Source organism: Suricata suricatta, chromosome 1, assembly GCF_006229205.1.
Source record: "Suricata suricatta isolate VVHF042 chromosome 1, meerkat_22Aug2017_6uvM2_HiC, whole genome shotgun sequence".
NCBI lineage: Eukaryota > Metazoa > Chordata > Mammalia > Carnivora > Herpestidae > Suricata > Suricata suricatta.
Window position 1 is genome coordinate 112856941 of NC_043700.1, and position 16453 is coordinate 112873393.

The following is a 16453-nucleotide window of genomic DNA, read 5'->3' on the forward strand; positions in this document are numbered from 1 at the left end:
GTGATTTTCTCACTTCCCTACCCTAAAACAACCTTTGTTTGCCAAAGTCCTGACTTACCTGTCCCCATTCTCATCCTGCACTGCAGTGAGATGGCGCTGGACAGCCAGCAGCATCTTCACATCTCCTGTTACCGCATAGTCAAAAAGGGCATTGGCATGCCGCTTGGCCAGCTGCATGGCCTTCTCTAGGAAGAGGTCATCTGCAAGGCAATGAGCACAATCACAGTGGAGTCTCCTAGACTTGGTGTGTGGCACGGGTGTGGTACGCCTGGGGCCCAAACTATCAGCATCAGTGTTCTGATACCTCGACACTCTTCGCTTTAGTTGCAAACGCTCCTTTCAGTGCTTCTGGACTGTGTTCACAAGTGAAAGCACAACTGGAACTGGTTTACTGACAAACACAGAGGCTGATGTGAAAAATCTGTCTGGGGTTTGTTAGGGAAGGCGATTTAGGTAGGTCTGTTATTTCAGGGGGAACAAGCAGTCTCTGAATACTTTGATTGGCGTAAATAATCAATCTCTTGATGAAATAATCCTTCATCGGAGTCTTTAACAACTGTCTCGTTAGGTAAAGTGTCAAAAACCACAGTCTCTGCCACCGACAGACTTTCCCTAAGCCATCGGTGTTCATGTGACATTTGCTTCCTGAAGGTCAGGGGAAGGCAAATGTGGACCTGCGGGCAAAACCAGTACGTGGCCTGTTTTTATATGGTCCCCCACCTGACCATGCTTCGTACATTTTTAAAGTGATATTAAAAAAAAAGAATACGTGTTAGAGACCATAAGTGGCCACCAAGCTGAAATATTTGCCGGCTCTCCCTTCCCTTTTCTCTGATGAGTACTGGTTCAAAATAATGTGCACAGTGCCCTGTCCCTCTTAACTCTGATTGTTCAAAGAGGGCATCAGGGTAAAGGGAAGGCAAAGTTCTACTTCAGGGTGATGGTCCAACTATAGTCTAGAGGAAGACTATTGAAGTTACAGAGACGTCTCTATTATCTGTGGTAGGAATGAATTAGATGATCTCACACGATACCCTAAAACTGCGTAATTATGACTGGAGGATACATAAGCATATTCCAGTACTTTATTCAGAGATAATATGGGGAAACTGGAAATCTCTGTGTGAATAAAATGCTCTGACACATGCTTTTCAAAAGGCATACAGAACTCTGAAGAGTACACTGAACAGGATATTGATATATCATTTTTAGATTAACAGAAAAGACACCGGTCTTCTGGCAATAGCTTCTACACCTGAACCAACAATGCCCTCACCAGGCAATCCAGCGTAATCATACGTGCGCTCACTTACCCTGAAACCTAGAGTTCTCTTCCTTTCCTCCTACTGTACACGTCAGGGTAACCTCGTCTTCTCCAGAGCCAGACTCCTTATCTTGTTCTGCGGGTTCAGTTACTTTCCCAGAGAAGTTCACTGCCTCTCTGTCCACACTCTTGCCACAACTCTCAGGGTCATTTTTAGATAGGGAGTCTATGGTCCCTAAGATAAAAGCAGAAACATCAGCGTTTTCTCACTAAATTCTATTAAGTTATAATTCACTGTTTCAGTGAAGGTCAGATAAAAGATAGGAGGCAAGTTTATTGTGAAGGGAAAAGAAAAACAATAATTTGAAATTCCTTTTAAAATAGTCGTATCATAAGTAACTTGTTTTGGAGCTATTTTAAACTCTCACTTCTAAAAGACACATTTTTATGGAGTTCTAAGTGACATATTCCAGGGGTGCCTGAGTGGCTCGGTCGGTTGAGGGGCCAACTTTGGCTCAGGTCATGATCTTGCAGTTTGTGGGTTTCAGCTCTGCATTGGGCTTTGTGTTGACTGCTCAGAGCCTGGAGCCTGCTTCTGATTCTGTGTCTCCCTTTCTCTCTGCCCCTCCCCTTCTTGTACTTTGTCTCTTTCTGTCTCTCAAAAATAAATATTAGTTAAAAATTAAAAAAAAAAAAATAAACAGGAGTTTTGGAGTGCCTGGGTGGCTCAGTCAGTTAAACATCTGACTCTTGATTTGGGCTCAGGTCATGATCTCATGGTCACAAGATTGAGCCCCATGTGGGGCTCCTTACTAAGCCTAAAGCCTGCTGAAGATTCTCTCTCTCTCTCTCTCTCTCTCTCTCTCTCTCTCTCTCTCTCTCTCCCTCTCCCTCTCCCTCCCTCTGTCCCTCTCTTTCACACATGGTCTCTCTCTCTCTCTCTCTCAAAAACAAACAAGAATTATTCTTTTCCTAATGTTAACTAGCCAAGCAAGTTGTTAAAACATAATATCAAGTCACATTCTACAGTGTGGGAGCTACTCGGTATGCCATTACTATGCTCTTTCTAGTCTGACCATATTATCTGACAGGTTCTACGAGAGCACCTGTGGTTTATGAGCAGAACTGGTTGAAATCCACGTTCTGCCAATCACAGATATGTGCGTTCAGTGAGTGAATGAACCTTTCTGAACGTCGGTGTCCTCTGTCCGTAAAATGGAGACACTACTCTTTTCCCTACAGAGCCATCATGGAGATTACAGTTAAAAGATGTAGAAGTAGCATCTGACATAAAACAGGCATTCACTACGTGGGAAGACTTTGTGTTCTTTCGTCAATGGGTACACTGGAATAGACACGTAATATAAGCTATGAACACACAGTGTGGCGACTGCACATGAAAGAATGCATTTGAGGGGAAAGGCTGTCCCTATAAAACTCAAAATGTCTCCAAAAGTGTAGTATTTGAGGGAAAAAACTGGGAGAGGGTAGGTAAGTTGGGTGACTTTTTTAGTCAAGTCTCTCTGTATGTCCCTTTTTAATGCTCTTTTCTTCCCCTTGTTCATGCCACTGAAGAAGGAAATGTATAAGTATAAACATAGGAATGGGAATAGAATTTATATTCGCCATGGGAAATAACATTTTTTTTTGCACAAGTATCTTCTTAGTTTATTTCAGTTTATCAAATTTTTTCAAGATGATGATAAGTAATAATATAAAACTTTTAATTTTTTTCTTTTCTCACTATTAAAAAGAATTGTATTACTTACCATGTTTCATCCCAGCATTAGACTTAGTGGTTCCAGGATGGAAGGTAATTCCACCGTACGTAGGGAATCCATAGTGGGGGAAGCCATACCCTGCAACAGCAAGCAAAACAACTGAAACCTCGTGATGGGTGCGTGTGTGTGTGTGTGTTTGTGTGTGTGTTATGAAGACTCAGTCAAGTTTGGTGTCCTTCCCTCAGGTGAGCACAGGCTTCGGTGTGGGAAGGCAGAGTGCCTGACATGGTGCTTCCACTGTGAGTTAGTAAGACACTCTGGGGGGTGGGGGTGGGGCGTCATGGGATGATCAGAATTCCACTCCGACCAAGTTTACATTTTGGCAACTCAGGCAATGGCCAGGCCTGGGGCAGCATGGCGGAGTTCTCCCTGGAGAAAGTGTCCCACTGCTGTGTGAGAGTGTCACCACCCAAACTCAGACTTGCTGACACAGAGGACCTTGAAATAATGTCTGGAGGGAAAAACTGAACCAAACAAAATACAGAAAAAGTACCGAGTGCTCAAGGAAATATGACCACGCTGTGCAAGTTCATGCATTTTTGGTGGAAACATAAAGTCGTGCATAAAACTCTTTGGGGAAGCAGCTGGTATTAGATGTCATACTCTCTGACACTGTAATTTTACTTAAAAGACTCTAATTTATAAACACAATGTGGAATAAAAGAAAAACAATGTGGACAAAGGACTTCAGTAAAAAAAAACCCAATAAAAACAGGAAATGCATTCAAGTAAGTAATATTATGGTGTATTCACGTGATGAAATATGAGTCATTAAAATGATGCTTAAAAATTACGCTTACATAATAGTTATATTACTATGGAGGAAATGCTTATATTAATCTGTCAGGGAAAAGCAGCATATATGACTTCATATACACATTCATGAAGTGATGATAATAAATAACATATAGGTAAATAGTCTAAATACAATGTGAGGATCACAGGTGTACTCATAAAAATACAAAAAAATACTAAAATGTTTGCACAGAATTAAATTAGAAGAAAGTTAACCTTCGATGGTAGGATTTTATGTATCTTCAGATTGTCTATGATGTTAGTATGTACAATATGAAATCCTTTCAATGTTTCCAAAGAAAACGAAGACAAAGAGGGAAAGTAGGAAGGATGGGAGGGAGGAAGAATATTTACCTAAATGTTAATAGATGCATTCTTCAGATAACTGAACTTGGGTGACTTTTTTTTCTTCTTAAAGTTTTTGGTATTATCTACATATTGCAAAATGAATATGCATTTCTTTGCAAAAATATTTATTGAAATTTTAATTAATTTCAGAGGTCACACTCAGTGATGTCACAGCCACTCAACCCACAGACAATCTGGGAAATCTAGGTAAAGAAAATTCTAGCCCCTCCAACGTGAAAAGCTTTAGAAAGAGTAGACTTAACTCGTACCTGGACCCGTACTTCCAGCACCACCTCCTCCACCGCCACTGCCAAACATGCCTCCACCTCCAGCTCCGGCACCACTACCACCGCCGAAACTATCTGAGAAATTAGGCATGAGCTTCTGCCGCTTCCTCTGCACTTCCTCTTTATCTGTAGTTAAAGGAAGAGAAACCAGAGGAGAAAAGACTGATTCAATTCCACAACTAGCCACAGAGAGAATATTGATTCTGACGGTATTTTTAAACATCTTAAAGGGAAACAGAAATTACCCAAGGAGGAAGAGAAGCCCAATTTCAAGAAGCATTATATTTATTCCAATGGATATGAAGACTGAGAACCAGCCTCAGAGAGACCACAGAGCTGTACACACCCAAAACCTCTCTACAGTTAAGAAACAACATCTTCTTAAGTCCCCAGCATCATTCAAAGTAGTGAAAGACTAGATTTCCTATCAATTATTAAGATACTGGAGATACCGGAGAAGAAAAACAATATTGAGCATTTTCGTTTGGTCATACACACAACTATTGCTAACCAACTGACATTTATAATGCATTTACTGTGAGCTAAGTGCTGGGGAGAAAGAGAAGAATGAAAGGTCTTTGCTGGCAAGAACCCTCCAATATAATTTAAAGGGGGAAGGACTTGGGAGAGAGAGCATCATAAAGCTCTATATGTTCAATTTGTGGTTGCAACACAGTGTTCCAGAGGTTGAAGAACTTCCAGGAAGTATGTATGGGCTGGAAAACTCAGGGAAGGGTTTCCAGAATCCACTTTATATCAGTAGAGGGCACAAGGAGGATGTTCTGGAAATGGGATGTAGAGACAAAGTAATGAAGGAAAGAATGCACACTGTGTGCTTTTGAGAGCTGAATGGATCAGTCTAGCTGAAGTGAGAGACTTAGCGTAAGAAAGTCTTGAGAAGTGGGCTGACTGGGACCACACTGTAGAGCTCCTGGATTGTGAACCTAAGAGGTTTACAAGCAGAAGGGCCACTGGATGTTTCGGAACTGGGGGATGACGTATACAGTGTTATTTTAGGAAGATTCACCTGTCACTGGTGTGTAGGACAAAACGAAGAGTCAAAGTAAGAGGCAGAGACAGTGCAGACGGGGAGAGATGAGGGCAGTTCTTTAGTGGTCACCATGATAATACAAATGGGTGGACCCCAGGAACACAAGGAAAGAGGGATGGGTAGTCATTGGTGACAGGAGATACGGGAGGTCGAAAAGTCTAAGACCTGGCTTAAAATACAGTGATGCCTTCTGAGATTTTTGACTGTCCAGGTCTAGATGCTATTCAGACTGTCTTATCTCATTCCTCGTGTAATTGCAGTTTTTCTTTTGCTTCTCACTATCTGTTGTTCTCCCAAGCCCACTGCCATTGTGGTCCATTATCGAGTTCTTGTTTCTTCTTTCTGTTTCCCTTTCTCTTCTCTCATTTTCCTACCATGTATTTTTTTCTCCCTTCTCTCTTTGGACTGAAAGGGTGATGGAAAATTTCTGTTTAAATAAATATCTGATGTGGTATTCTTTTTTTCAATCAGCAGCCCGATACCTAACAATTACGTTATTTCCAATTCTTCAGTGTGAGTTTTGGCCATTGCTTATGTTCAGATCTCCACTTATTTCTAATTCTGTGGTTGTTTCAGTCATCTCAGGGCTTGAAAGAATGATTTTACTGATTATTGCAGTCACCTGAGCGCAGCTGGAAGACTGAAAAATGGAAAAGTAGGATAGCAAAGTACCCTTAAAATAATCGTTTAAAAATGGATCAGGTCCAGACTTGTTAGGAAGAAAGCCAATGTGGGTCAAATTTGAAGAGAATGTGCTTCTACTCGAAAGGGTTGACCTCAAAGTAGAGAAACTTTACAAATTTCCTTTTCAAAGGTTTTGAATAGATTTATAAAAATTTTCCGTCAGTTGTACTATAACCAACTAATAGTCATACTTATTACTCATCCTATAAATTGGGGATCTCACATAGAATATTAGTTCATCAGAAATATGAAACACAAGAGGAAAGCAGACAACTTATTTATCTTTAGGTATAAATGTTATCTGCTGACGTGTTCTACCAAAGAGATCATTCGGTATTTGCTCTGTACTTTTTTCTGTTTTATAAAACAAAGATATTTAATGGTTATATTTCACTGTAAAATGGGAATTTTTGAGTCACTTTAAAAATAGTAACTATTCTACATCCATCAATATTTCAACACCAAGAAACTCATACAGATTATCTCATTATGACAAGTTTTTAAATAAAAGAACCTGCCTGAATTTCCCCAGAATTGAACATGGAGATATTCTCATCGCATTCATGTATCCTCGTAGTCTGCCTTTGAGAGTGGCACCATGGGTTTTGCCATGAAACATCAACTTATTCTAGATGGGACCTAAGTGGTCATTCATGACAAGCCCTCCTTTTACAGAAGAGGAAACAAAAGGTAGGATGATTAAAGGACTTGTCAGAGGTCAGGGCAGAGTGAAGTTCAGATCCAAAGTCCAGAGACCTTTCCATTCTATTAGGCTTCCATTCTTTGGGAAACACACCAAAATATCTTTGCTTCCTTTAATAATCGATGATTGTAGATAAGAGTTTATCTAGATAAACTTTAGTCTGCACCCCATTTTGATATGTGTATGCCTTAAAAAGTACCTCATTCTTGTTTTTTGGGTTCTAGTGTGCTAGTAATGATGTCTGCATCTATCCTGACCATTCCTTTCATTATTTAAAGATTATGATTCCATTTTTTTCTGAATCACCATTTTTCAGACTGAAAAGCTGCATGGTCTTTTATTTTGCAATTTGTATAGCAGTTCTTCAACTATCTTCTTCCCTTGCCAATCCTCCCTCTCTTGATTATTTAAATTGTCTTCCCTGAGCCCACCCACCTCCATGACATTTTCATGAGGTACAATGTCAATAACTATAACAGGTGTCAATTTTTGGAATGGATGATTCTGTACATGAGAGGAATATGTTATATTCTTTGTCTTATGTCCTCCTTGATGGCACCCCAAAATTAAGAGCCTTTGGGATGAGGATGGCAACTTGGCTGGTCAGTCAATAAGTCAGCTCTCATAAGAGGCAAGATAACGAAGCAGCCCAAGTGTTGATGAATGGATAAAGAAAATGTGGTGTGTGTGTGTGTGTGTGTGTGTGTGTGTGTGTGTGTGTGTAATGTTTTATTTATATTCACAGTAGAATATTATTCAGCCATAAAGAAGAATAAGATCTTGCCATTTGCAATGACATGGATGGAGCTACAGAGTATTATGCTAAGCAAAACAAGTCAGTCAGAGAAGACAAATACCATATACCATATAATTTCACTTATATGTGGAATTCAAGAAACAAAACAAATGAACAAGAGAAAAGAGACAAACAAAAAAACAACCCCTTAAATATAAAGAACAAACTGGTAGTTACCAGAGGGGAGACTGGTAGGGGAATGGGTGAAATTGGTGAAGAGGATTAAAAGTATACTTAACATGACAAGCATTGAGTAATGTATAAAATTACTGAATGTTGTACACCTAAAACTAATATAACACTCTGTGTTAACTAAACAGAATTAAAATTAAACTTAAAAAAAAGTCAGCTCTCAGATATATCTCAGCATCTACTCTATGATATCTACAAAGGGGTGCCTGGCTGCCTTAGTTAGCAGAGCACGTAACTTTTGATCTCAGAGTCATGAGTTCAAGCCCCATGTGAGCACTGAATTTACTTAAAATAATATATGACACATACTGTTTTTAGATGTTGGAAATGTAGTAATGAACATGAAAGACCAAATCTGTGACCTAAAGAATGTTCTTCTTAGTGGAGGTTGGAAGAAGACAATAGACACATAAATTCATGGATAAGACAATTTTACTTACTGATAAAAATAATGAACAATACAAAACTGACACAGGGAGTGGCTGCAGGGCTGGGACAGTGGAAGCTGTGTTCAATGACCTCTGAGAAATGTACACAAAGATCCCCTGGGTTGTATAATTTGGATGCATTTTCATACACTTACTCTTATATTAAATGGCCCATTACTATTCTTTTTCTTAAAATAATGTTTATTTTTGAGAGAGTGAGAGAGAAAGCAGGGGAGGGGCAGAGAGAGGGAGAGAGAGAGAATCCCAAGCAGGCTCTGCACTGTCAGTACAGAGCCTGATGCGGGGGCTCAAACTCAAGAACTGTGAGATCATGACCTGAGCCAAAATCAAGAGTTGGACACTTAACTGACTGAGCCACTCAGGCACCCTGGCCTGCTATTTTTCTGATTGGTCATATGTCTGGTGTGATTATTTATCCTCATAATATTTCATCTTGGGGTTTTACAATCCAGAAGGCTTTATTAACTAAGGAAATTTGTTACCTTCAATAAAACAGTTCCAATCTCACAATGACTAAATATATATCCCAATATACGTTGACCATTCTTTCTGTGTAGCTCAACTTATAACTCTTGTTTTTCCAGATGGTTCTTCTTATTTGTTTGTATTACATGGAGCTTTTAGCCAGTGACAGCCTGGAAGCGCTTGACGCATACAGGTGGGAATCTGAACTTTCAGGAGACCTCATTCTCTAACCCCAGCATCTGAATCCTATTATGAATGAACATCTGAACATGCCTCTGCCATATCTTACTCTCTGGATGAACAGACACTACTGGAAAAGGGAGACCGGCGGCCTAGAACCCAGCTCAGCTTTGAATGTTTCTCCACGCATACATGTGTAGGTAATCTGGGTATCCTTTTTAATTCTCTGTTTTGAAAAAAATGGACATTATGTTAATACGTATTTTAGGAGAATAAATATTTTTTTTCTCAGAAAGTTCAAAAAAATTTGCCATATTTCTCTCCTGTGTCTATTAAAAAAGAGTGTTTAATAGAAAGCAGTGGTTTTCATCTTTATGCAGACTGAGGCATTTGGAAGCCCTCAGGCTGTCCCTGGGTGGGGAAGTGCGGGGAGGTGGGCTGCTAGCGAATGCCTACTGGACTGGGTCCCCACCTCCCCTGTGTCTATGATCTATTTAATTTTTAATTTTGTTAATGTTTTTTCTTTATTGTGAGAGGGAGAGAAAGAGAGGGAGTAAGAGAGAGAGAGCAAGTGGGGAAGGGGCAGAGAGAGAGAGAGAGAGGGAGAGAGAATCTCAAGCTGGCTCAAGCTCCCAGCACAAAGCCTGACGTGGGGCTCGAACTCATGAACTGTGAGATTATGACCTGAGGTGAAACCGAGAGTCACATGCTCAACCAATTGAGCCACCAAGGCACCCCTCTCCGCTTGCACTTTAAGCAGAGCCTGTCAGATGTATGTACTGGGATTTTGCATGAAATCTTACGTGGAGTGGGGACAAAGGGCTCTTCTGCTGATAATGTTTTCACACCACAGTCATGGAATGCACTGTAAATAGGGACAACCAGTGGACAGGTCACAATCTCTTAAAAGAAACAAGAACTCATGGAATTGTCTTCTAATGCTCCTGCCACAACATGAATTATAGGCAAAGAAGCCCTCTTCGAGGATCACATATCACGTGTCGCTACCACAGGATCCAACCCTCGTGAGGATCATCACTGTAAGCACCTTTGTGGCTTCAGACATCAGCCAGGACCTGGGTGCTCCTTGATGATCATTTCATTGACCTCCCACTATGGTCTCACTTCCCTCTAATCCAGGCGTTTCTGACTTTGTGTGTGCCATGACCCCTTTTCAGTCTTGTGAAGTGTATGGATCTCTTAGAATCACAGCTATCAGTATGTAAAACACAAAATAGGATTACAAAAAAAGCTGATTATTTTAAAGTCCATTTCTATCCTTGGACCTCTTGGGGTCAGTGGACTCCAGGTTAAGAAATATCTTTCAACAATTATCCCATTTAGGGGCCTAGGACACTCATTCTGAAGGGATTTTCAATGCTGAATTTCCCACCCTGCCCTCTTGAGTTCCAGTCCTGCCTTTTGATCAGCTTATTAGGAATTTGCCAGAGGAATCAAAAATGGAACATGTTTTAAATTAAGCTCCCTCTTTGTCCCCTCAAATGTACTTGTGCTCCCTGGATTTTTTTTTTTTTTACCAACTCAACCACGTAACAACCTTCCGAGGCTGGGATTCCCAGAACCATCTATGACTCCTGAATTTCTCCTTCACCTCCTACCTCAATGAGCGTTGGGTCTCCTTACTGCCACTGTCTCCTTGCATTCCTTACAATAATACCTTTAGGAGCCTCCCCATTTCTCACTTGGATTCTTTCCTTGCTCTTCGGACTCCTTTGTCTGCTGCTCAGATAGTGCCTCAGTGCTATAAAGAGGTCAGAGCTATCATTCCAAACCCACATGGGCCTGGTGATTCCCCTCTCCAGATCAATCAGAATTCTTCAGCTGCCAATCACAGCACTGCTGAGCCTGGCCCTGGCCTTCCTGACCTGTCTTGGTCTTCAGTGGTCCATCTCGGTGCCCACAAGGCTCACTTCTCTCTGAACTAACACTGATTGTTCAGCTCAAGTTTCCAAGCCTAGGAAACACTTTCCTTTCCTGTTTCTCACCTAACTACTGAAATAGGCTCTCAGGTTAAAGGACCTTGAAGAAGTCTACTTCTTGGTGTCTTCCTTTGAATTAAGGGCCCTCTCAATTTGGCATTCTCATACGTGTTTGTGGATGCTACCCTTTTGAAGCTTATCAAAATCATAATTCATTTTATAACTGTGTAAGGAGATTATCTCCCCTTCTCAGGATGTCTTTTGTGAGGAAAAGAATGGTGCTTTATTCATTTTTATGATTCTTCACTGCATGGTGGCTGAGTATCCTGTTTTATCGCCTGAGGCCAGTTGATTTAGTGGCTGATTCTCCAGAACAGCAAGTCTTACCAGAAGGTCCATATTAACTACCCAAACCCCAAGATCCTCAACAAATGACAGAGTCTCAGATTCAAAGACAAATTCTCAAATGTCTAAATCTCATATAAACTTGGCAAAAATAACATTATTTTGAAATACTGGACTCGATCCCATGACCCCAAAATAGTATCTTACTTCTCTCTTCTCTAAAAATAAGTACCATGGGCCCAGGGGCCAGTTCCTGGGAAGCTACTGAAAGGAAGTGAACAAGTAATCTTTTCTAATCAGCTTTGTCCTTTTATGGGAACAGGCACAAGAATGTAAGCAACCCAATTACCTTTGATTTCAGGGTAGTAGAGAAAAGGTTTGGGTTCGCTAGTTTCCAGATCAGATTTCCTCCGAAGTTGGACAAACACAGAAGCTGGTTTTGTGATGTTGACATCTTTATACTTTGGAGTTTTGAAGACGATGGCGAACTGCAATATACAAAGATCCTGATGTCAGGGTAGGCCTACATTTCCCCTCCCAGCAATGCTACCCATGAAATGTATTGATAATGTTTTATTAAACTAAAAAATATAGCATCTTAGAGAAAGTTACAAACCTAGAATTCTATACCCATACATTGTGATTAAATTGCCACTGTGAATTGAAATAGGAGACTATGCTAGTGTTTTGCAAGTCTTTATTTTTATTTGTCCAATATTTTAAATGTCTTCCAGTTGAAAATAACCATGTGAGTAAAATGCACTGCACACACCTCCTTTTCCTTTTCTAAGTCAGCCTTAAAATGCTTCAAAGTTATTTACAGCAACATTGGAAAGACTGGTTGTTGAAAGAGAGAGTGAGGAATGTGGTACCACAATGAGCCCACAGGTTGGTCGATGAGAAGGGGAAACTAAATCTTGCAAGGGAGGCATCCTAACAAGGACGGTGTATTTTGAAGGGAGGATAGCCAATGCTCTAGGGAGAGAGGCCATTCTGTAACACCTCTAAGGCAGTCTCCTCATTCATTTCTGTCAGTGCCACAGTAGTTAGGCATTTTTAAAGTTCCTTGTTTGATTTTTTTGACTATGTAAAGTATTCGTAGACTTTTAAAATGTAGAAAGACATACAGTGAAAATTCTCCTTGCCATTCCTATCCCCTATCTAGGTGGTTCCTACTGTGTGCCTGCCCCCAGAGGTAAACACAGTGAAATTATTAATTCCTTTTGTATTCTTTCACAGTTTCTTTATGCACATGCAAACATGAACATTCAATCTTTCTGACATCACTTGGTTTTATATCTCTAAAAAATTTTTACTGTTGTACGCTTGAGATGTTTTCCATATTAGTTCAGAGACTACTTTAATAACAGCATGATATTCCATCACACAGATACACCATAATTTATTTACTGGCCACTTATTGGTGGACATTTGGCATTGTTTCCATTTTTCTGTGTGTGTGAAAATAGTATTTCTCAGTCACTCAGAGTGATGGAGACAGGGATATAGCATTTTTATCTCTTAGTCATATACTCAGTTGTCACTGGGATATCTTAATGTATCATGATGATATCAGCCTCTAGTAGAAGAATCTTTCAACACTTTTCACTAGGAAACCTTTTCAAAAGTCTTTCCATAATTACACTGGTAGAACCATAATGGACTGATTATGTCCCCTCAGAATTCATATGTTGAAGCCTTAACCTCTAGTGTGGCTATATTTGGGGAAAGGGCTTTTATGGAAATAATTAAGGTTAAACAAGGTCATGAGGGTTGGGTTGTGATTGGGTATGATTAGCATTCCTATAGGGAGAGACACCAGAGAGCTTACTCTCTCTCTCTGTCATGTGAGGAGACAGCCCAGACGGAGCTGTCTGCAAGCCTGGAGGAAAGAGCTTTAAACCAATAACCAACCCTGTTGGCCCTTAATCTGGAACTTTTAACCTCCAGAACTGTAATGAAATAAATTTCTGTTGTTTAATACACCTAATCTATGATACTTTTTATGACATTTTGAGTGAACTAATACAAATACTTAAAAATTTCCACTAATAGACCCAACGGTCATTGTCTTAATGGTCAGGTGATCAGACACCCAAATGAAATGTCTTGACACAGTCTCAGAGCCAACGGGCTAAGGCCTTGCTTATAATTCTATGGTAGGCGACTTTTCTGGAAGACCTGCAAGAGTCTTAAAAATAGTATTCATTTATGAATGTTAAATAAGTATGTATGATTTTTCTTTTTTCATATATGGAAATTAAGTACTGAATTTCAATAAGGCAGAAAATGTAAAATCATCACGATCACCATTATCATCATCCACTTACTTGTCTATGAACATCTGTGGGAGAAAAATCTCCAAATCCTTCCCAGATCCCACCATTTTCTTCCTCTTCATAAAATCGAATTTGGATGTCATCTGCAAATAGACACATTCAGGTGTTTAATTTCACATAATTGATAGTATTTCAAAACCTGCTGAAAATAAAGCCGGTTCAAGATTCTACATACTATGTACGTAAACTTGTATAACAGTAATTACTATGAAATAGACTTTTGAATCATTTGAAATTTTCAAAATTACTGAACTTTTCTTTATTAGTTACCACGTAGTGGACCCTGAGTTTCATTTACATTGAGAGAATACTAGATTTACCTATTAAGTCTGACTTTTCTCTTAGTCAGTCTTTGCCCTTCTCACTTCTCCATCACTAACCCAGTTTGTTCCTGAGAAATATGAAAGGAATTGAGAAATATCAGAATTCCCAAAGGTGGTTCAAACTCCATATAGATCTACATATTTAAGATATTTAACTTATATAAAGTTAACTGTATGGCAAGCACTGTTTTAAGTGAATTCTATGTATACATGAACTGATTTAACCCCACAATAACTATGTGGTGTAGGTGTACTATTAATATACTCATTCTGCAGAAGAGAGAAGAAACTGGAGTCCAAAGAGATTAAGTAACTTATCCAAGTTTGAACAGCCAGTAAATGGAGAAGCCAGAATTTGAACACATGCTTCTTCCCTCTAATACTTTATCAGTACACATTTAGAAGTTGTTAAAAATATTATATTGGTCAAGTCCTTTTGGATTAAATTAGAATGCCTAAATTTCACACTTGTGTCATGGACTCTACTGCAGAAATATGACACTATAACTCAGATTGGCATCTCCTTGGATTCACTTCCCATTTTATAGGAAGGACAGCATTATCGACTTAGGAAAACTAAGTTCATATTTCTATTTAAATAGAATTTTAGGGACATCCGAGTGGCTCAGTCAGTTAAGCATCCAACTCTTGGTTTTGGCTCAGGTCATGATCTCATGGTCTTGAGAGCCTGGGCATGGAGCCTGCTTAGGATTCTTTCTCTCTCCTTCTCCTTCTGCCCCTCCATTGCTCATGCTCTCTCTCTCTCTCTCTCTCTCTCTCTCTCTCAAAAAAAGGAATTTAGAAATATTAGGATTGATCTCATTATCTCCTTGTTGATTCCTTTGCTTTCAGGTAGGATTCCCTTAAATCTAGTTATTAAGACGTTTTAAGCCAGGCAGCTATAAGACTTCTCTTAATAAGAAATGCAATGTAATGTAACGGTAAAGATGAAGAATCACATTTACAAATAGTTACTCAGATTGTGTTTACTCATTGTATGCACATTGAAGAATTTGGAAATTCATATTACTTGGATACAATGGGTTAAAAGAAGACTGATAGCAGGACATGCAGAAAAAGTGTAAACATTTTTTTGGATAAAGGTATACACCTTTACCTTACAATCTGATCCCGCTTTTTCTGACTTTTTAACTTCAGGCCATTTGCCTTAAATGAGAATTTCCTTTTCTAAAGCCATCATTCTTTCATTTAGAAGCTATATTTTTAGTTATGCAGTCCTTAATTTGAAAATGCTCATCATTTTGCAGTGAGTAGATCTTTATTATCCTATACACTCTATCACTGTATTTTAAAAATGAGTTGAGGAAATAGCACAATCTTCTTCAGTTTTTGCTAATTTATAAGTCTTATATTATAGTGAATGAAAGGTAAATGCCAAGAATGTTTTCTGAAAGTGAAAATTCTGAGAAATATGCTCTGAGAATTTCCCTACAGTTCTTATTCTCTTTCTTTTTCTTCATGGCATCAGAGTGTCACATGAAAGTATTTGGAGTGCCTTTCTTAGTGCTGCAACAGAACTGTACAGGACAAACAGAATAAACAATTTTACACTATGTAAAACATTATTTATTCTGTGTGCATGTGCACGCACGTGTATGTGTATGTATGTGTGTGTGAATATGAAGCATGAGTTATTACTCATTTATTTTAGTTTAACTAAGTTCAGATACCAAAGTTTAAAATACAAAAAACACTTAAATGTCACTGATTATAATTACTATTATTTTCTTAATTCTCTTTACTTCTATTGGAAAAAAAATCTTTTTAATGTTTATTTACTGGTTGTGTGTGTGTGAGAGAGAGAGCAACCTTGAGTGGCGGGCAGCAGAGAAAAAGGGAGAGAGAGAATCCCAAGCAGGCTCTGTGCTGTCAGTACAGAGCCCGACATGGAGCTTGAACTCACGAACCAGGAGATCATGACCTGAGCTAAAATCAGGAGTCAGACGTTTAAGCAACTGTGCCAGCCAGGTGTCCCACTACTACTAAACATTCTTAAATGAATTAGTTGGGTTAAACAAAACACAAGACATATTTGGAAGAGGTGAAATGTATAAATTTTCTAAAGGAGTTCTATGGCAAAGAGGGATATTATGGGATTTACTGTCAAAAAGGGACTCACAGACACACTCAGAATTACATTTCACACCTTGAGATTGGAGCATATATTTACCTTTCTGAACCTTGTCACAGAGAAGGTAAATCTCTTCCCCTCCAGTTACACATCCAGCTGTCCTGTCCATTCTTACAATTTTCAAGTTGGACGCATTGGGGGCTTCTGTCCACAGGGAAAAAACAACAAACAGATGGTTTATCCTCAGCTTCACAAGCCAATCTCTTATGGGGAAGCCCGCCCTTAGCACACATTAACCCAACGAAAGTTTAAATAGTTTATTTTGGCGAGCCTTGAGTAATATACAGAATTGTTTAATCACTATGTTGTAAATGTCAAAAAATATATAACACTATATGTTAATTATACTTTCATTAAAA

General features: G+C 39.2%; 1 protein-coding gene across 2 annotated transcripts in view; it reads right to left on the reverse strand.

The window, feature by feature from the left end:
* Positions 1-16453, reverse strand: part of NFKB1 (nuclear factor kappa B subunit 1) — a 114919-nt gene that overhangs the window by 19469 nt on the left and 78997 nt on the right. For both annotated transcript variants that reach the window (XM_029942630.1, XM_029942623.1), the window contains exons 9-15: positions 16134-16238; positions 13611-13702; positions 11630-11768; positions 4458-4601; positions 3034-3123; positions 1314-1499; positions 59-200 (exon numbers count right to left, since the gene is read on the reverse strand). In XM_029942630.1, coding sequence (XP_029798490.1) covers positions 59-200; positions 1314-1499; positions 3034-3123; positions 4458-4601; positions 11630-11768; positions 13611-13702; positions 16134-16238 — 898 coding nt within the window. The remainder of the gene's footprint in view (positions 1-58; positions 201-1313; positions 1500-3033; positions 3124-4457; positions 4602-11629; positions 11769-13610; positions 13703-16133; positions 16239-16453) is intronic.